General features: G+C 55.5%; 1 protein-coding gene across 2 annotated transcripts in view; it reads right to left on the minus strand.

Moving 5' to 3' along the window:
* SULT4A1 (sulfotransferase family 4A member 1) overlaps positions 1-14,714 on the minus strand; it is a 33,477-nt gene extending 18,763 nt beyond the window's left edge. For both annotated transcript variants that reach the window (XR_003424175.2, XM_027070518.2), the window contains exon 1: positions 14,494-14,714. Coding sequence is in view for 1 of the 2 variants with exons in the window: in XM_027070518.2 (XP_026926319.1) it covers positions 14,494-14,662 (169 nt within the window). In the remaining variant the exon portion in view is untranslated. The remainder of the gene's footprint in view (positions 1-14,493) is intronic.
* Between the last annotated feature and the right edge of the window lie 7,185 nt (positions 14,715-21,899).

Consider the following 21,899-nt stretch of genomic DNA (forward strand, 5'->3'; position numbering starts at 1 on the left):
ACGACACTGGCCAGTCACACGTGGTTCCAGACACCCCTCTCATAAGCCCCTTCCCGAAGACCAAACTCAGGCTCTACCGTCCACAAGGGTCCGGCCGGGCACCAGTGGCACGCATGCCTCTCCCTGCTGCCGTCCTCTCCATGTCCACTGCCACCACCGGAGGTCCCACCACCCAGCAGGGCCCCGGACGTCAGCAGGAGCCCAGCAGGCCCCTCCACCCACTTTCCCGGCCACCACGGCTGCAGTGACCCTTCCACCTGCCGTGTCCCCGTGGCTCTCGGCTCCTGGGGAGCGGCCCCCCTGGGCCCTTCTCCTCCCTCTACCCCCTGGCACTCCGGGCTGTGGCCGGGCCTTCCAGCCCCCCCCCCCCCCCCGCCAGAGCTCAGCACCCTCGTGGCCCCAGCTTCACCAGGCTGCCCTTCTGCCTGACCAGCCTAGACTTGGTCTTCGTTTGGGCCACTGGTCCCAGAAGCCTTCTCGGACACCCCTATCTCATCTGCAGCCGTCCCCCAACCCCACGGCACCCTGTCCCTCTGTCCTACTACACCTGGTGCCCTGGTGCGACCGGCGGTCTTGCGAGGACTGAGAACACGTCTTAGTTATGTATTAGTTTCTACGGCTGCCGTGGCTTCAAACGACAGCTACCGTCCCACAACTCCGGAGGTCAGAAGGCCAACACAGGCCTTGCTGGGCTCAAATCAGGACGTCATTGCTCGCCCTGTCCAGCTGGAGCCACACTGCTTAACCCCGCCTCCTGCCTCCTCTGCCAGGCATCCCTGTGCACACACGGAGCTCCCTCAGATAATCCAGGACTATCTCCCACCCGAAGGGCAGCTCTGGCAACCTCCATCCTCCCCCTCCACGTAAGGCGAAATACCCACAGGTTCGCGGATTAGGACGTGGATACTTCAGGGGTCATTACTCCACCGACCACACTCCCATCACACTCCTAACACGGCTCCCGACACAGGCGAGGTGCTGAGTAAGCACACGGGCCTGGACGATGGAACGAAGCCGCTCTAAAGTCGCCCCCACCCACCTGGGAAACGGGACTGGTCTTCACCCACATGTCCTCCAGACCCAGGTGGGCTCTCCCCTGAGACCCTCCCGGCCTGGGCACCCCAGCTCGGAGTGCCTTCCCCCGCTCTGGGACACCCCCTCAGTGGAGCCACGTGTCTCCCACAAGGGATTAGCCCACAGTCCTCACTTGGGATCTGGTGGTGGCCACCCGAGGGCTATTCCCCCACATGTCCCTCTATTCATTCAAGAAGCCTGCACGGAGAGCCGGCCCGGGGAGTCCCTGCCCCTCCTCCCTGGAAAAACAGGGCAACACCCCTCTCTTCTTCACGGGGTGGTCGGGGTCAGGGCCACAAGGTGACCTCCTCCAGGCCAGAGAACCTCAAGGCAAATGAAGATCTCTCCGAGCTCCCAGCACCACGACAGGCTCCACTCACCAGGGCCACTCACACACGAGGACACTGCACGGCCTCCTGCCCACCCAGGCCACCCTCGTCCCGACAAGGGACACAAGCTGTCAGGCCCCTCTTGTCGAAACCACGCCCTGGGCGACAGCTACAGCTCACTCCTGCACCAATAAGGCCACGGAATCCCCCCCTCCACCACCGTGGCCTCCGAGCACGCCCAGCAGACACGAGGGCAAAGCCAGCCCTGTTGAAGCCCAGCCTGTAGCCTGCAGGGAAACGGGGGAGAAGGCACTGCTCCGCTCCGGCAGCCACCGGGCCAAAATCGACGAGCGCAGGCAGGGGTGGGGTGGGGCCTCGGCACCCCTAACCGTCCTCCTGTGGTCTGAGGCCTGTGAGGGAGGCGAGCACGCGAGGAGCCCCGTAGCAGGGGCAGGCTGACGGCCAGCAGACCCAAGGTGAGGCAGAGGAGAGCCAGGCTTCCAGACCAGACACCCGGGAGGGCCGGCCGGGCGGCGTGGCCTTCCCGGGGAGTGACACGAGCCACACGCTTCCCAACAGCTCCATTTTCAAGCCAACTGGATGCGATCCTTTCCAGAAGCGCTTCTGCTGATCCCAGCCAAACCGCGGCTCGCACGGCAGAGGTGCACTCTGACGCTGGACCTCTGGGGCCAGACCCCTAGGAAGTGTCTGGCATTGTGGGCGGGACTCCCCAGGAATCGAGGGCCCGCCTGTCACAACGCGGGGGGTGGAGCCCATCAAAGTTCCCACCGGAACTCTGGGGACAGAAGGAACCGGCACTCTGGTGAGAACCGATCGGGCCTGGGCCCCAAACCACCGGGGCCTTCTTTTATTGTCACTCTTATCGCTTCCGAAGGTCAGACGCACGCTGGTCTAAAAAGTCACAGGACACCGGAAGACGAGTAACAGAAAATCCAGTTCTCCTCCCGGCCCCAGTCCCACCGAGAGCAAACCCTCGGCTGGTTCTTTTACCCTCAAACGTCCAATGTGCTCAGACAGCCCTCTCACGATCTGTGTGATTTCCAGGGTCTACTGATTTTCAACTGATGAGGACAGGCCCTGGCCAAGTTCACTCACAAGCTTCCCTCCTCCCAGTGTGGCCGCGGCATGATTTCCGGGCTTCCCTAGAGTTTAACTGAGTGTTCTGTTCGACACACACTGTACCATGGTCACACTGACTTTCTTACACAGGACGTCGACTTTCCCAGAGTAAATCACTGCCTTCGCTTGCTTGCTTCGCTTTCCCCGTAGCCATTGGTGATTCTTTCCGGGACTCTGTGGCGAGCCCTCTGGGACGCTCTCAGTCCTGCCAATTCCGCTGCCCCCTCCGCTCTCCACGAGCGTCCTCCTGGATCTCCTCGGGCCGGTGCACCTCGTCCTTAATCCGTGTGCCCTCCCTGCTGTCTTCCCACGCACTGGCTGAGCCCGCCTCCGGCTGCTGCCTGAGTTGGGGACCGAGCAGGACAAGCATCCGTGCCCACCTTGCTCATGACCGGAAGCTTGGCTGCGCACAGAATTCCGAGCTGGAGAGCGTTTGCCCCAGACGTGCGACAGACAGCACGGTGAGAACGTTGAGTTCCTGGGTCCCACGCCTTTGAACCTGCCGTTCTGGCTCTGGAGACTAAGGCCTCCTCTTCCTGCTGAGACTCCACAGGGCCTCCAGCCTGCTTTCACCCACTCGTCGTATCAGACACTCGGGGGCTCTCCAGCTCATGCCCTCAAGCTCTGGACATCCCAGTTTCCATAGTCTTCTCTCTTACATACACTGTTCTTTTTCTGGAACTCCAAGATCTTACCTTTTTTTTTTTTTTTTGGCTTATTTATTTTGAGAGACATAGAGCGTGAGAAAGAGGCAGAGAGAGAGAGAGGGAGAGAGAGAGAGAATCCCTGGCAGGCTCCGCGCTGTCAGTGTGGGGCCCAACATGGGGTTTGAACCCACAAATCATGAGACCATGACCTGAGGCAAAATCAAGAGTCGGATGCTTAACCGACTGAGCCACCCAGGCACCCCTGACAACTTCCAATTTTCTTATTTTTTGCTCCTATTTGCCATCATTTTGCAAAAAATTTTCTTCTACTTCCCGGGCTACTTCCTCCGCTTGACCATGCAAAGCTCACAACTGAGTTTTCAAAATCTCAGCTTCCCAAGAGCCCCTTAGTGATCTGTCCGTGCTCCCGCCTGGTGCCGTCGCTTTCTTCCGGGAAGGCTCCTCTGTCTCCGCTCTCCAGGGTGGCTCTGGAGGGTCACGATGCGGGTGGGGCTCTGCTGTTTTAGGTTTTCTACCGCTCTATACATCGCCCTGGATTCCTCCAAGCTCCTTTTTCCGCTGTTGGTTTTTACAGGTCTCTGTCCTTCATCTTGGAGACTTGAAGACTCGGTGAGCTCGAGTCCAACGGCAGGTAAGAATGATCCAGACGCAGCCATGCGGGGGGCAGGGCCTGCTGATGGGGATTCCCGTGTCTGCGGCGGCAGCCCCACCCGGGGGCTCTCCCAGCTGAGCACGTGCAGATTCTCACGGTCATCTGTGGGGTCAATGTCTCCAGAGGAGATGCCTCTACTCTCTGTCCCGAGGGACCACCTGCATGCCGGGAGCCAAGCAGGGGTGGGGGCGGGGAACCTCCATTTCAAGGGCGTGGCTTTCACGGGACCCTCGTTTCCCATAGGGCACCGCAGCTCAGCCTACGCTGTGCTCGGCGTGCCCACATCCACAGCCTCCCCGATCAAGTTCCCCCAAGAAACACGTCTCTGCAACGGCCTCCCGCCGTCTATCCCATCGTGGCTGCCACCCTCTGAGGGGCGCACCCCACGGCCGGAGCCCTTCGGCTGGAACCGGTTTGTGCACCCGCAGCCCTCCCGCTGCCGGCACTCGGGCTCTCCCGCCAGCTAAGCCGGCGGACGACACTCAACCACCGCACCCGATCACCGGGAATCCGCGGGCACCTGCAACCCCAGGTCTACTCCTTGGTCTGCGGTCTACGCCGTGTCTACCCCGGGATCGTCACGCAGCGAGGTCGTAAGAGGAAGCAGAGGAGAGCACGTGCGTTCAACCCACCACCCTGTCAAATGCGCCCCGGGTGTCCTGGAGCCGGGAGCCATCGACACGTTACAGTGGGACCCGTCCAGAAACAGCAAGAGCCCAGCATCCGAAGCCGCGCCTCGCGGAGCTGGCCCAGGCGACCCAGGACCTGGGGCTCCCGCGGGCCCCTCGCCAGCCGTCAGACCCGCTCTCCCGACAGAGGCTGACGTGGCCTCCAGGTCCTCGCTGGGAAAGCACCTGTCCCCATCTGGGAGGTTTCACATACGCCCCATCGGCTCTCGGGAGATGATAGGTGCAGGCCAGTCCCACGCCGGCAACCGGGAGGGGAACCGAGGCAAGAGGCCCGCAGCGGCTCACGCGGGCACCCAGCAGTCACCTCCGTGACAGCGACGGCCGTGCTCAGCGTCCCAGGCGCTGTCGCAGCAACTCAACCCCATCCTCGGTGGATTCGCACAAGCCCCCAGGTGGCTTCCGTCATCACACCCCACACACAAAGAGCCAGCTCAGAGGTGAACTGGCCAAGGCCACAGACGCGACACCGTGAGCCCAGAACCCAAAACTGTGACTCTGGAGCTGAGAGCTTCTTCACGTGCACCACACGCACACACGTACACACCACACCACACCCAGGAACACGCACAGTGCACACACCCCACGTCCCAACATTCACATGCATCACACACACACACACAAATGACACACACACACCACACACACCCCCACTCTTACCGAGCAAGCGGGCAGCAAGACCAAGGCCTCGAGCCACACGTTCTCACTTGCAGGCTACGGCTCGAACCCTCAACCCCAGCATAGCAAGGACAGACCGAGGCTGAGGCAGAGGGAGGAGGGGCCGGGAGGCCTCCCCAGCACTGCGGGAGCTCAGCCTCTAGGCGCACAGAGCCCACCAGGCAGAGCACGTGGCTCTTCCCTGAGAGAGGGGCCCCGTCGCCAGGAGGGCCCAGGAAAGTCAGGAGAGGCTCCACTTAAAAAAGCAGCATTTGGGGCGCCTGGGTGGCTCAGTCAGTTAAGCGTCCGACTTCGGCTCAGGTCATGATCTCACAATCCGTGGGTTCGAGCCCCACCTCGGGCTCTGTGCTGACAGCTCGGAGCCTGGAGCCTGCTTCGGGTTCTGCGTCTCCCTCTCTCTCTGCCCCTCCCCTGCTCACGCTCTGTCTCTCTCAAAAATAATAAACGTTAAAACAAATTTTTTTTAAAAGCAGCATTTGACACAAGAGCCTCAGGACAGGACAAGCCAGTGAGCTGCAGGGTGGCCGTGGCATACAGCAGAGGGAACCCCGCTCCCCACTGGGCCCCCGGTTCCTCGCCACGCACTCCTCGCCACCTGGGTTCACAGCCCCTCCTGGAAGAAGGGGACGCTGGGCTGGGCACAGCCAGGAGACCGGCCACGGCCCAGGCGGGAAGGCAAAGCCGCACGACCCCGCGTGCTTCCGCTTGCCCTTTTGTGCTTTGCTCCATCACCTAGAGGGACAGTCCCTGGACGAGGGAAGAGACCCCCACAGCAGAGCTGCCCAGCCAAGCCCAGCCTCAGCCTCCTGTTGACCCGCAGACACATGGCGGGTTGGGCCAAGATCCGTGACAACAGACACGGAGTCGTCTCAAGGCACGAGTCCAGACGGGCTCTTATGCAGCAACCGGCACAGAACGTTCCAGGTGGAGCTGACACGAAAGAGGGGACAAAGAAAACAGCGGCTAATAAAGTGCGAGGCCCGAGCACGGCGCCACAGGCACATCAGCACGTTCAGTCCCCTCCCAAAAGCCCCTGCGAAACAGAGCGCGTCACCTCCACCCAAAACAGCAGGACACTTAGAAAGGGTGAGGGCCTCGCCCCCAAGACTCGGGCCCAGGTGTTGGTAACCCGCCCCTCCCCCAGCAGACCCTCTCAGTGTCCGGGCCACCCGCCTCAACCGCCCTGAACGTCACCTGCAGCCCGAGTGGACCGCCTGCTTCTCGCTCAGCCACTGGAGGAGCAGGCCAGGAAGCGCCAGGAGCCAAAGTCCTGGGCGCCCTCACCCGCTGAGGGACAGGAGCTGTGGCGGGTGAGTGCCGGCCTCCTGTCCCTCGAGGGAGCCCCCTGAGCCCTCCCCACAGCGTCTCTGGAGCTCCCGGCAGGCAGAGCCCCAGCACCCGCAAGAGTACCAGGCCTCAGAGTACCTCCTCCCCTCCCCTCCCCTCCTGTGACCACCTCGCCCCACCCGTCCACTCCAGCCCTTGCTTCGGGCTCTCCAGGGCCCAGATACGCCCGCTCACGTGCTGGCCTCACCCCCTCCCACGGGAGAGGCAAACCGGCCAAAGGCAAGGCCACACGGGCACTGGCTTCTAGAGGCCGTGTCTGAAATCCCAGCTCGGCCGCTTCCTAACACTCGATGCTGAGCCAGAATGAGCCCCTCTCGGTCTGTCTCCCCACCTGGAAGGCGAAGATCACCATGCGGGGGTTAAATGCCATCGCCTGGCTACCAAAGGCGTCAGCGGTGGTGACCGTGGGGCTGACCATGGTGGTAGAGGAGGTTAACCTACCCAACACACGCCCCCGGGGGCTGACCTGGCCAGAGCCACTCCCACTGCTGCCAGCACCCGGGCCAGCTTCTCCTCGGGCCTCGGTTCCTCACCTGCAAGAGGGGCCCCTGCCCAGCGAAGCAGTGAGGACGGCAACGCCACAGACGTGGGGCGTGCTCGCACCTCCTGGTCTGCTCGGGGCTTAAGAAAGACAGACACGGCCACCACCCAGTCTGCTGCCCGGCCGCTCCGGGGCAGGGGCCCAGGGGAACCTGGCTCATTCCAGGCTGAGCTGGGCCTCACGAGAGCTACCGGTGAGCCACAGCACACACACAACGCCCAAGCTGGGGTCTCTGGCTTTCTAGCGGAAATGACTTCAGCTTCCAGAAAACTCCAGTCCGTAGGGAAACTTCCACCTCCCAACGGCCCGGCCCCTCTGCTTGCCTTAACGCGCTGCGGAAACCCATGCTGGGTCCCCTCGCTCCCTGCTGACGGCAGAGGACCATGCTGTACTGCACACTGTCTGACATTCCGGAAGCTGTAGGTAGGCCCACTGCCTCACCCGACTTTCAAGGTACCGGGAAGCAGGGCCACCTCCCCCAGGTTGCAGGGAGCTGGAAGAAGTGTGGCTCCCACACCGACAAGGAAAGGCTGTGTGAACAAGACCCCCAGCTGAGTCCAAGGCCGTCGGAGCTGAAACCCCAGAAAGACAGGCCCTCCAGAGAGTCAGAAGAGAAGCAAGGCGCCACGCAAGTGGGAAAGAAGAATTTAGGTAAAACTTTCACAAATTGTGGTGCATCGTGGGCTTGTGGAGCCAGATACAGGAGAGGGCTGGCACCAAATGGACTCACCTCTGCAGACCTACGCAGGTGCACATAAGAAAGACGGGATGGCAGCCTAGAGACACTTCCCCAGTGCTGGGGCTGCAGACAAAGGGAAAACCCTGCCAGGATCCTTTTCCCTCTAGGGAAAAATGCTTTCAGACACGGGGGGCAGAAGAGCAAACCCTGCTGTCCCAAGGGCCCTGGTGAAGAACCAATATGGCTTTAGAATGGGTGAAAGCTGGCCTTGGGGAGAGGCAGATACCATTCCTGGGCTCTATCAGAGACCCCTAAATGCTGGAAGAGAGGTGTAAGATTTTCCTGTACAAGATCCACCATCAAGGCAGAGTTGGCCGTCATTGGGGTGGGGGGGGGGGGTGCAGGATCACTGGGAGAGCCCCACCGAAACCCAGGAGCTCAGAGATGCCTGAGGCAGAAGCTCTAAGGTGCAGCTGGGCCACACAACAGAGGGCCTCCCCGTGGAAACCTTTCCTCTCTAAGCCAGTGAATCAGAGCCACAAGTAACCATTCTACCCCCGGAGGAGGGACAAGGATATGCGGAGAGACCCTTCCAAGGCTCCGACCCAAAGGTGAAAGGGGGCCAGGAACGGTGAGGAAAGGTCCTTTGGAAACTCAGCCCCCATGCTAAGCACAAGGCGATGCTAAAGGAATTAAAACCAGCGGTCATTCAAGTGACCAGAGCAACAACAGAGCCCAAACACGGCCCAACTCACACCAGACCAACTCCCCTCCAACACTAATGGCCTGGCAGAAAAAGGCAGGCCTGTTTCCAAGCATAAACACAAACGACCTTCATCTCCAAAGTCAGTACGCTATGTCCAGCATTCAACTGAAAAAGTACTACTCGTTAAAAAAGGCAAGGAAAAAGAATTATCTCATGTCAAGACACCAAATAATCAGTAGAATCAGACTCAGAGATTCTAAAGTAAGTCTGATTAATATGTTAAAGGACTTCATGGAAAACGTGGACAGCATGCTTGAACAGACAGGATATTTTGGCAGTGAGATGGAAACCAGAAGTGGAAACGCTGGAGGAAAAACAAAAACACAGAAACAGAAATGTACGATGCTTCCGAATGGCTCACAGACCTGACTTTGTGGATCTGACACAGCAGAAGACAAAATCAGTTAACCTGAAGGAAATCTCGGAAAGAAATTTCAGAAGGAAACAGAAATTTCCCAAGCTGAAACACGCAGAGAGTTAATAAACACGACATCCAAGAGTAGTAAGACAATTATCAATCTGGCACATGTATAACTGGAATCTCAGAAGCAGAGAGACAGAGAATGGGACAGAAGAGATCTCTGACGAGACAACAGCAGAGAATTCTTCCAAAATAACGAAGGGCAACGAACCACAGATCGGAGAAGCCCAGGGAACCCCAAGCAGGATCAGTATCCACTTCCACCAGGCCAAAAACCATATGCCTGCACGCATCATATTCCAAGTTCTGAAAATCAGCGATAAAGAGAAAATCTTGAAGGCACTCAGGGAAAAAAAAGACCCATTCCACAAAGGAACAGAGAATTATAACTGACCGCTCGTCGGAAACCATGGGACAATGGGGTGACACATCTGGTGTGCCGAACGATACAAGGAGGGGGACCCAGGAACGATGTTTAGTCCCACGCTTAGCGGAACGGGACTTCCACTTAGTTCCCTTAGCGGAAGGGAACGGGGGAGGTGGGAGGGGAAGAGTACGCCAGAGAGAGGGGGCGAAGCCAAGAGGGAAAGAGCCGACGGGTCCCAACGGTTCCATGCAGCTGGCAAGTAAGGACACAGAACAGGTGAAATCCAGATCACAGGAGGACAGACTACGGAGTTTAATGTTGCCGGAGGGAAAAGAAGGGCCAGTGAAGGGGTCTAATGAGGGAGAGACCCAGGTCAGAGTTGTTTCTAAGAGGTCACTTTAGCTGCAGAGTAAAAGGGAAACTAGGCGGGACGGGAAGGGGAAAGACTCCAGGTGCGAGAGGAAGAACTCCCGAGGATGCGGCCGGGGCAGAGAGGGGTGGACAGGTGGGAGCACTCACTGGCTGCAGTCCTCTGTGACAGCTCCGTTATACTCTCAGCAGTAGAGCGCTGAAATCCCCAGGCCCCAGGAGCCCGTTCCCCACCAGCGGGGCAGCCAGGGGACAAACGAGCAGACACCAGTAACGAAGTGCGTGTGGGAGGAGAGGCAGAAGTCATCCCTGTCGAGGACGAATGAGACATGAGGCACCAGGGTGAGACCCTGGAGCTCAGAGAGGGCCCTGGGAGTCTCTTCCTGTTCCACTGGGGTCAGAAAGACGCTCCTCCCAGAGGCCCCGCCTCCTTTCTCTCTCCAGAACCCTGAGAGCGGTTCTGCAGGCCTTCTCTTCCAAGCCCAAGCGGCGATGAGGGGAGAGGCTCCCTGCGCCAAGCCAGGAACCTGGACGTGCTGCCCTCTTCCCTGATCCCAAGCCCTCCTGACTGGGTGCAGGTAGCCGGAGTGAGAGCGAAGGGAAGGAGCAGGGAGAGGAGCAGAAAAGAGAAGGGGGGAAAGGAAGGAAAAGCAGCACAGCCGCCCCGGAACGAAGCCTCCTGTTACGCTCTTCAAGCCTCTGCCCTCTCCCCCGGGAGGTGGGTAACTAGCCGCCGTGTGGGGTCACTGAAAGGGACACGGGTGCACGCTGGTCTCGGGACAAACGTGAGCTCCAGGTGGGGGGGCGGTTCCCTCCGCATCTCGCAGCCCGCTTCCTGGTGCACGCACTGAGGTGCTCAACGGCCCCCTCCCCAGGCTGTGGGAAAAGCAAACAAGATGCCGCATGTGAACACCCGGGACGCACCTGGCACGGAACAGGTGCTGGCCAAATGCGAGTTCCCACCCCCGTGACCTCTCCCCAACTCTTCCGGGGCTTGGTCAGCTCCGTTGTCCGAACGCTCAGATGCCGGTTCCACCCTCTCCCCTCCTTTCCCCAATCCGGACCTGTATCCATCTACAAAAAGGAAACAATCCAAAGAACACAAGACTGTTCGCAGGCTCAAAAGAGGCAGACAGGGGGACTGTAGCTGTAGTCGGTAATCCCACCCAGCTTCACAATACGGCCGCCCCCCCCATGCAGTCCTCCAGTGATCCTCCTTCCTGGGCCCCTGACCTGACCTTGAGAACCACCACCCTGTCCGGTCAGTCAGCTTTCAGCATCAGGAGCCTGGCTTCCCGATGTCACTGCCAGCTCCTTGAGAAGAGCGTCCCCACATTCACAACACTCCCCAGTCGGCCTCCCCTAGGCCTGGTGGCACGCGTATACAAAGAAGAGTCATCCGCCTGGCCTGGGACCTAGGATCTCCCCACGGCCTCCCCAGCTGTCTTAAGATTTAAGACTCAACTGAATCCATCAGACCCAATCCCCTCATTTTTCATGGGCTTCAGCCGAGGAGCCTCTCCCAGAGCTGATGCTTCGTGACTTCAGGGACCGGCTCGCACGGTCACAAGACGCTTCCACAGACAATCGAACTTAACACTTGGCATCGAAGAGGTGGCGAAAATGAAGGACTATAAACGAGGACGGAGATAAAGAGAACAGTCCTCTGCAGAAGGCACAGTGGGCTCCCCGTACCTGGATCACGGATGAACTGGGGCCATCCCAGAGAGCTTCCGGCCACGATGGCAGTTTCTGACCCCCGTGCAGACCAGTATGACAGCCACAAGCTACCTGTGGCTACTGAGCACCCGAGACATGACGAGTGCTTCTGAGGAACCGAGTTTCTACTTTTATGCCCTTTCGATTCATCGAATCCAAAAAGCCGCATGTGGCTCCAGGCTACTGAACCGGGCAGCACAGTCCTACCCTGCCACCTGAGCTAAAACGTCAGAAACACAGAAACACTCCCAGAGCATGGTGGAGCGCAGAGGGAAAAGCCAGGATTAATTCCCACCAGAAACCCCCGGCCCCGTGAACCCCTGTTCCGCATCAGTGTGGGGGAGGGGAGGGGACAAGGACCCTACAAGCCCTTCCAGCTCTGACCAATTGCAAGTTCACCACGATCTCCCAGACGTGGGCTCTGGAAACCCCAGTGGCCCTGTGGTTTCTCTCAGGGGCCTCCGCTGGTTCTGGCTTCTTGCCCAAGCCTGGCACCGGCCACCCTGTAGCTCCCTGTCCCCCAGCAGACAGTGTGCTCACGGAGGGCAGGCAGCAGATGGGATTGCTCTCGGCAGCCCCAGCACCTGATCCCAGCACCTAGAAAAGCGCCTGGGCACATCAGGTGCCGGGGAGCGAAGGCCCGCATCAACAGCACGACCCTTCCTCGCACTTACCGTGCATCTGGCTCGGGGAGGGGTGCTCGCGCATCATCCCCCTCTTCCTCACAGCCGCCCATCAAGATGGTAAGGTGGTCTCCCCCACCCCTGCGGAAACCGCAGCTCCGAGGGGTGAGCACCTGACATGTGGGACTGGGTAAGTGGCCGCTCACCTATTCCTAAAGCATTCCAGGTGCATCCTAAGCCGCAACCGGCCTGTGCTCAAGATAATGGCCTCCAAGACCCCAGGGCCAGGGCCACCCCGCAATTGCCCAGTTTAAGCTGCAGATTCCGTGGCAGAGGAAACCAAGGCTCCGACGTGCCCAAGGGTAGTGGCTTGCTAGAACCAGATCTTCCTGTTACCAGAGGCCACTGGCAATGACTTCCAGAGCCCTTTCCTCTGGTTGACAGGGAGTCTTCATGGCACCCTTTGGGGACTAGGTTTCCCACCCCCTTGATCATTTCATGTAACAAACTTCACGAACGGTGGGGTGGGGGGAGCGAAAGCCTTCGGAGGCACGGATGAGAGCCTGGAGAGGCCATAAGGACTGCTGGAATGTTTTCTTTTTTTTTTTAAGTTTTAAAGAGGTGGCTCTCTAGGGTTCTGTGTGAAGGGGCCTCACACAAGGCATAAGGGTCTCAAGGCCACCACTGGGTTTTCTGTCACCAAGGGAAAGAGCCCTGTTTATTCTCCTTATTAAAAAATCCACGATGTGCTTCCATCTGTCTTTGAACGATGCAAGTTCAAACAAGATTTGAGTCTGGATTATCTACAAAACTACCTTAAACTAACACTTCATTCCCCATCAAGGCGCCTGGAAAGGTCCCCGCAGGAACCCACCAGACCCCCGATGCAGGGTCCCTCTAAAGCGTCCCCCACAAGCTCCAAGGGCACAGCTTTCCAAGTGGGCCTCCTGATCCGTGCCTCCTCCCACACCAGCTTCTTAACTTCATAAAATGGAGGAAAGAACACAAAACCACAAACTCTCATCTGCAATTCAAAAATCGTAACGCGCTCCCCAAACCAAGTTTTTCACAATTCATTTCGAGGCAAACCCTGTCCTAAACCGACATGAGATGATTTTTTAGTCTCTATTGCTCCCACTTTTAAGGTGGGGGTCCAAAGTACAGCCCCACATCTGGCCGGGGGACTTCCAGCCATACGATATCGATGGCGCTAAAATCGGAAAAATGCTGAGCCCCCATACCCACGGGGCCGTGGGGCTGCAGCAGAAGGAAAGCCCTTGGCCGTGGCAAGCACGGTGTGTGTGTCTCCTTCCTTTCCCCCTTCCCAAGGACAGCCTGGCAGCACCTCCAGACTTCTTCAAGCTCCCCCAACCAACAAGACTCCCCACCCCCTCCACGGACAGCCCCTTCCCCAACCTTCCTCAGAGGATCAGGCCTACCTCTCAGGGGGCTGGGACCCTGCACAGCTACGAGACCCAGGCATACAGGTCTTTCAGCAAGCTATACCGCTGCTGATCCGACATGACCTCCAGGCTGGCCCCCTTCTACACCAGGCTACAGACACACTGCACGGTCTGGATCCAGGTGTCTCCCTCCCTCTCCAATACAGTGGCAATAAGGGGAACCCTTGGTATGTTCAAAGAACGGGAAAGCTGGCTCTTTTCCCTACAGACCTCAGGAGAGACACTACGTGATAATCTGTTAACATCAAGTCCTGGGCAGACGAGCCTGGCTTTAAATCCCAGCTGGGCCACTTACCAGCTGTGTGACCTTGGGCAAGCCACTGCCCCTCTCTGAGCTTCACTGCCTAGACGGTAAAGTGAAGACGACCGTCTCTACCTTCCGTGAATACGAGATTAGTTAATGCTAGGAAATACGATGCCCTGGGTCCTGCCTGATGATTCCTGGGTGATGGAGGCGGCCCTAAAACAAGGGAAAGCCGGGCATGCACTCCGAGCATGGCTGGTCCCATCCCCCACCCAGTGCCCACGCAGGAAATGAGGGACGCCCTTACATCCGTTTCATCCCCCCTCCCCAAATAACCACCAGGACTTTGCACTCATCAAAGGCTGAACAGGGCCCCAGAACAGAGAGGTTAAGTGACTGCCCAAGGTCACACAGCCGGCTGGGTAACGGGCGGGGGGAAGCTTGGAGGGGTGGCGGCCCTGGGCCTGTCCTCCTTTCAGCTCCGACCGAACGGGCTCTATCCCCAGCGGACGCTGTCCAGCCGTGGACACCCGGGCCCACCTCCGAAGGTCTCCGGCCTCGGTTTCCCCAAACGCCGGCCGACCCCCCCCACCCACCCCGCCCTGTAGTGCTCCGGCCCCCGCCCTCCCCGCCCGCAACGGGAAGCCCCCTCTCCCCACCCCCCCACCCCCCCCACGGCGCGGGTTGCGCCGCAGAGCCGGGCGGGCGGGGTCTGCGCGGGGCTCACCGGACTTGGGGTAGGTGACGATCCACACGTCGCTGGGCCGCACCGGGAAGTTGGCGATCTCCTCCATCTTCCCGCGGCAGAAGGGCGGCAGCCGCACGCCGTGGAACTCGAAGTACTTGCTCTCGAACTCGCCCGGGGTGCTGGGGGTCTCGGCCTCGCTCTCCGCCATGCCGCCGCCGCCGCCTCCCGGCCCCGCAGCCGCGCCGCCCGCTCCCGCCCCGCCCCGCGCCCGCGCCCCGCACGCGCCCGCGCCCGCCGCCCCGGCCGCCGCGCCGCGCTCCGCAGGCGTGACGTCACGGCGCCGCCCGGCCCGCGCCGCGCCCCGCCCCGCCCCGCCCCGCCCGCCGCCGGCGAAGGCGCTCCGCGGGCGTGACGTCACGGCGCCGCCGCGCCCCAGCCGGCCGGGAGGCTGCGCTCCGCGGTCTGACGTCACGGCCCCGCCCGCCGCGCTCCGGCCGCCCTCCGCCGACGTGACGTCGTAGGGCCGCGGGGCCGGCCTGCGTTCGCCCCGGACGGGCCAGACCCCTGCCCACCTCCAAGCCGCAGGCAGTCCGCGTCACCTCCAGCGCGCGTTCATTCATCATCCCGCCGTCATCCAACAAGCGCTCGACACAGACTCAGAAACACTCCAGCTAGAAGTGACCTTACAGAGTCATCAACAAATACTGAGGGACCATCTGATAGGTACCAGGCCCTGGGCTGGGTTCCCGAGATACTCCAGGCAAAAGCCCGGCCCTCTGGGGGCTGATATTTGTCAGTAACCAAGATCATGGCAAGTGGTGACAGGTGCTATGAAGCATATGCGGGCGGAAGGCGGGGGGTGGGGGTGGGGGGGAGTGTTGATTCAGATGCCAGGGCCAACCCCAGACCTCAAGAGACAGAGTCTCTCGGGATGGCGCCACCGAAATCTGCACTTGATAAGGTACTTCTTGTTCCGACTACGATTTGAGAACAACCGAATTCTAAAGAGGTGTTAGCATGACCCCACATTCGGTCGTTCACTCAACAGACACGTATTAAGCACCTACCACATGCCTGGGGTTGGGGAACGCAAAGATGAAAACGGCGGGGGGTTCTGGTCTAATTCTCTGAGTCTCAATGTCCTTGACCGTGAAAAGGGAATGACAGTCTCTATCCCTAGGTTCTATAACTGGGAGGATGGACAGAGATAACTGCACCAGCAAGAATCCTGAGTAAAGCAAGTGGACAGGACCTACTTGCTCTCTCTCCTTGCTGTGGAATGAGACACTTCCGAGTCCGGCAAGGGACATACACACATGAGCAGGGAGGCATGGGCCGTGTGGTCAGAGAGAGGAAAGAGCAAGTAACCCTGAGTCCGAAGTCTTGTGGTTGTCTTTACCAAAACAAAAGACTATCCAAGTCCCCAAGACATTAAGAACAATTAGGTAATGGCACAGACGGCTGGCCAAAGGCTGTAGGAAATGAGCGAATGAATGAATGCCCTCATGTTTCAGATGAGGGCTCTCACTATGGGAGAAGGCAAGGGAGATGGTCTTGGATTGGGATTTGAAGCACTGACATGAATTTATGATTTTTAAAAATACCTATTTCTCACCTTTGCTGAAAAGACCTGCAGGTACTGGTATTTCAGTAATAACTAGGCACACCCAGAGCCCATATAGCGGTTTCTCAATACCTCCCAAGCAAAAGGAACCAGACTTTCTTGGGGAAAAGGCCAATTCCAGGGCTGGGCAAGAAAAAAAAAAAAAGTACAAAATAAGCCTAAAACTCTTGTTGGGCAAAAAAATAAAGTATGAAAAATGATGGGATAGGTCCAAAGGACACGGGGCTAGCTTGGAAGGCCAAATCAGGAAAATTTTGTGTATAACAGACAAAAATAGGAAACGCTCAAATGCCCATCAGAGGTAGACTGTGATATACTCATACAATGAAACAACTACACGGCGATAAAAAAAAGTTACTGGTATGTGCAACAACAGAGGTGAATTTCACAATCAAAATGATAAACAAAGTAAGCCAAACAAAAGGCGATATGTTGTATGATTCCATTCCTACACCATCCAAGGACAAACAAAACTCATCTATGGTGATGGAGGTCAGAGAAGTGCTTAATTTGGCGCAGAGGGAGGGGGGTGCCTGGGAATAGACACAAGAGTATCCTCCAGAGTGTTGGAAACATTATACCTCGCTCTCGGTGATGGTACATGATGATATAGACACGTGTGAATATGGTTACACATGTACATGTATATGCAGGGCCTGCTTCATGGTCATGCAGCCCGCGGAGTCATATCCAGAATGGCCCTGCACTTGGGGTTTCATAGTCTGTGGTCACTATCTTGAAATTCTTAATAATTTTGTCTTCGAACTTTGCTTTATAAATGAAGTCTGATGGGGGCAATGGAGCATGTGTCGAGGGCTTGGAGCCTCAGCTCATGAGTAGTCCCACCTCCTGCCACCTTCCCAGAACAAGTTCTTTACTACCCGCTCCTGTCCTGTGGTGCTCTAACTCGGCCCAACCTCTCTTCTTGCCCCTGCCCCGTGACCACGGGACCAGCGCATCAGCGGAAAGAGGGTTTGCTCTGATGCTGGGGCATCCTTGTCATTTCTGTCCTGGACTAGCAGCACCACAGCACATTTGGTGGATGAATCACAAAGGTGAGCCTCTCCTGGGGCACCTGGGTGGCTCAGTTGGTTGAGCGTCCAACTTCAGCTCAGATCATGATCTTGCGGCTCGTGAGTTCGAGCCCCGCATTGGACTCTGTGCTGGCAGCTCAGAGCCTGGAGCCTGCTTTGGATGCTGTGTCTCCCTCTCTCTCTGCCCCTTCCCCGCTCATGCTCGCTCTCTCTCTCTCTCTCTCTCTCTCTCTCAAAAATAAATAAACATTTAAAAATTAAAAAAAAAAAAAAAAGGTAAGCCTCTCTCCTACCATCAATTTAAGTACCCATTCCTCTGGTGTGGAGGTTGCCATACCCTTGGGGTGGGCAGACCTGTAGGAAGGGGCAATGCCTGGCTTGAGTTCCCTGCTCCCAGTCAGGGCATGATGTGTTTGATCTCACAGCTGAAAGGAGGAAATAGGCAGCTCTCGGAGCTGTGGGGTGGGTCCCTAGGCTCCTGTGAGTATCTGCAGGTACCTTACAAGCATTCCGGCGCTGGAGAAAGTGACAATAAATGGAAAATTAAAAACATCATGGCAGGTTGAGAAAGAGATTGCAGAAGGGGAAAGCTTTATATTTTAGTAACTTTAGTGGCACTTTTTCCTCTTTTTGTACAAGGGTCCCTACATTTTGATCTTGTACTGGGACCTGCAAATTATGCCCTATATAGATGTACATGCAAAAAAAATTATCATGGTATACACTGGAGATTTGTGTATGTACGTTATACCTAGATAACAATTTACTATGGCTATGTACATATGCATTTATCCTAAACCGAAATATTTTAAATGAGCATATTTTAAAATGAATTAGGAAAGGAATGATAGAAAAAAAAGAACCCATGATTCCACACTGAAACTAAGAAATAATTAGAGAAAACTGTTCTTTCCAATAAAATGGCACCTAATAAATATTAAAGGAAAGATGGAGTTATAAAATCACCATTTTTCAGCCATTACAGTAACAGATAAGTATATCGTTTGAAGCTAAAACCATCATTGGGTGAAGATTTGTTGAGGAAGATGGTATTTTTCCAGTCTCAGTGCATCTACCCACAGATTACTTGTCAATTACTAAGGGAAAAAGGTAATTTAATAGTGGAGAAATCTGGCAGACATCGTCTGAACCAAGTGATCAAAATAAACATCGCTAATACCAGACAAACTGATGCCTTGTGGCTCCTGATGGGATGTATTGAGAAGGACGTAGAAATACTTGTGTGGTTTTTCTACCAAACATTCATATCCTGAATCCAATAATAGGGAGAGAACACAAAAACTAAGCCAAGGGACAGTCTATAAAACCACAGACCTGTACACTTCAAACATGTCTGTGTCACGAAAGGCAAACAAAAAGCTGAAAGGAATGTTCTAGATTAAAGAAGACCACATATATTTGACAACTAAATGTGACTTGTGACTCCAGATGGGATACTGGATCATGGGAGAAAAAAAAGCCATAAAGGACATCATTAGGACAATTTGCAACATATGAATATGGGCTGTACGTTAGCTGGTAATATCGTACTAATTTTAAATTTCATGAATTTTAAAACCGTACCGTGGTTGTGTCAACAATGCATTTTTTTCTTACAAGGTACATACTTAAGGATTTGGGGGGTGTGGAATCATGATGTCCACAACTCATCGTCAAACGGTTCTAAAGAACGGCCACACTTAACACCAATGTGAGTGCATGTGCATATATACAGTGAGAGAATATGTGGCAAATGCCACAGTTAGAGAGCATAGGTGATGGTATGCGTTCGTTGTTTCATTAGTTTTCTATGACTGCTGTAACAAATTGCCACAAACTCAGTGACTTAAAGTTTATTATCTGATGGGTCTATTAGGCCAGACGCCTAATGAGGGTGTCACTATGATAAATCAAGGAGTCCACACAGCTGCACTTCTTTCTGGAGACTCTGGCGTTAGATTCACTGTCTTGCCTTTTCTGGCCTCTAGAGGCCGCCCAAACTCCTTGGCTTGTGGCCCCTTTGTCCCATCTTCAAAACCAGCAATGGTGGGTCTGGTCTTTCTGACATTATATCACCCTGACACTGACTGACTCCTCCTTTGCATCCCTCTTCCACTTAAAAAATTTTTTTTAACGTTTATTTATTTTTGAGACAGAGAGAGAGCATGAACGGGGGAGGGTCAGAGAAAGAGGGAGACACAGAATCTGAAACAGGCCCCAGGCTCCAAGATGTCAGCACAGAGCCCGACGCGGGGCTTGAACCCACAAACCATGAGATCATGACCTGAGCCGAAGTCAGATGGTCAACCGACTGAGCCACCCAGGTGCCTCCAAATCTCTGGACTTTAAAGGTACAGAGATCGGGGCGCCTGGGTGGCTCAGTCGGTTAAGCGTCCGACTTCGGCTCAGGTCATGATCTCACGGTCCGTGAGCTCGAGCCCCGTGTCGGGCTCTGTGCTGACAGCTCGGAGCCTGGGGCCTGCTTTGGGTTCTGTGTCTCCTTTTCTCTCTCTACCCCTCACCTGCTCATGCTCTGTCTCTGTCTCTCAAAACTAAATAAATATTTTTAAAAATTTTTTAATAAAAAAATGAATAGCAAAGTTGGGAGGTTCATACTACCTGATTCCAAGACTTACTAGAAAGCTATTTACCTTAAGGCTACAAATCAAGGCAGCATAGAATTGACATAAGCACAGACATACAGATAAATGGAACAGGATACGGAGCCCAGAAATAGGCACACAGAGATAGACGATTGATTTTGGACAAAGGTATCCTTAAGGAGCAGAAAACAGAAGTTTCTTATGAGCCAAAGCTGCCCACCAAGGCCTGGTCTAACCAGTGGGTAGTGACGGCTACATCTCTGGAGGTGTTTAAGAGGCTGGATAGCTTTCTGTCCTGAACAGACGCCTCCCAAGGTGGATCCCAAAGTTCTCTGCCCTGGGATCCCCAAGGCTGCCGAAGCTGCAGGGAAGCGGCCGCTGGTTGCTGTCCGTGGTGCTGAAAGCGCACAGTTCACTACATCCTACTGCCCTCCCAGTCTGGGATTCTGGGTATTTTCTATTTGCATGTACTATCCAATCTTTAAGGATAAGTACTCGTTTATTATGGAAATGTCAAACATCTATAAAATTAGAGCAAATAGCATAATGAACTTCTGTGAACTCATCACCCAGTGTCAACTGTTATTGATCCCCGTTTCATTAGCTCCCCATCCAGATTATTTTGAAGCAAATATCATATATTATTTCATTCATAAATATTTCAGTATAGATCTCTAAAAGACAAGAACTCCTTGTGAACATGTTCCCAATATATGAACACAACTAAAAAGCAATGGATATTCCTCAACATCACCAAATATTTGGTTAGTATACAAGATCAGATTCATGGATGCGATTCAAAGCTCAGAGGAGTTGAGGTAGCTTCCTGGGGATACCAAATGTAGCCAGGACTTAGGGCTGGGACAGAGATCATCCCACCAGCATCATATGACCCCAGCCAGATTGGCACATACTAGCCTGCCTGCCACAGATGACATTTGACATTAAGCAATTCTGAGACACAGATTGCTGGTTCAGGCAGGTGTTCACACGCACAGAATTGTCCCTGAAGACACCAGTGCCTAGGACACTACAGGCTCCAATCACACTCCTGCCCAGACAGGTGTCTGTGTCAAGATCAATTACATCAGAATTTCTGCAGAAGAGTCCTCGGCATCAGTATTTTCCACCCAGCATTCTAGTGTGCAGACAGAATAGAACTATAGCCTGACCTGCGTTTGAATGCTAACCCCACCACTGACTGGTGTCTGGGACAAGGCACTTCACCTCTTTGAACCTCAGATTTTTTTTTGTGGGTTTAATTTACCATGGGCCTCCTCCAACCTGCCTTTGCACCTGCAGAATCCTCTCCTGGAATAACTTTCTGCCACCCCAAATTCTAGGCTTCCATGAAGACCCAGTTCAGAAACCCATTCCTCTGTGGTTAATCTCCTCCTGGAACCATCTTCTAATACAGTAGTATTAATTGTCCATGTTATGGGCTCAGAGCAGAGCTGGAGCCTTTAGAAACAAGTTAGTCCAGCCCCTGATTTTAAAGACAAGGAAATGAGGAATTGATCAAGTACAGAACTTGCCTGGTATCACAGAGCAGGTGCACAATGAAGCTTTAATGGTCTGGGAATCTTTCTGTTTCCTGGAGCACAGACTTCGGCATTTCCAGCTCTACCACTTGCCAGTGAACATAAAACTTTCTGTACCTCAGTTTCCTCATCCATAAAATGCAGAGAATGTTGCCAACTTCCCAGCATTGCTGCGAGGATTGAGATAATAAACTTTGTAAAGTGAGTGCACTTGTAAGGGCTAGATTCCCTATTACTCCCACAGAGATAGCAACAGGGGCAGGTGAGCTCCTTGGAGCAGGGCTCTGCTTCAGGCATCAGGACACACCCAACAGACATTGGCACTCTGAAAAGCAGGCAGGGGTGGGGGTTCTGCAGCTGGCCTGGAAATGTGACTTGACAATGGGAGCCATGGCCGCGCCAAGGCTCCAAGGCCCAGAGAGGTCCCCCCAGCCTGGTGCCTCCCACAGAGCAGATGTGAAGTTAGTGATTTCACTTCCTGCTGCTTCTTTCTGAGCAGTAATTCCTACCATATGATGTTCGTCTACAGGAACATTTACTTTCCTCAAGCTAATACTTCATGGGGTTCGTGTTACTATCTCCATCTTACACAAAGGGACCCTGAGGCTCAGAGAGGCGAAAGGATTTCCCTAGCTCGCGCAAA

Source organism: Acinonyx jubatus, chromosome B4 (assembly GCF_027475565.1).
Source record: "Acinonyx jubatus isolate Ajub_Pintada_27869175 chromosome B4, VMU_Ajub_asm_v1.0, whole genome shotgun sequence".
NCBI classification, from domain to species: Eukaryota; Metazoa; Chordata; class Mammalia; order Carnivora; family Felidae; genus Acinonyx; species Acinonyx jubatus.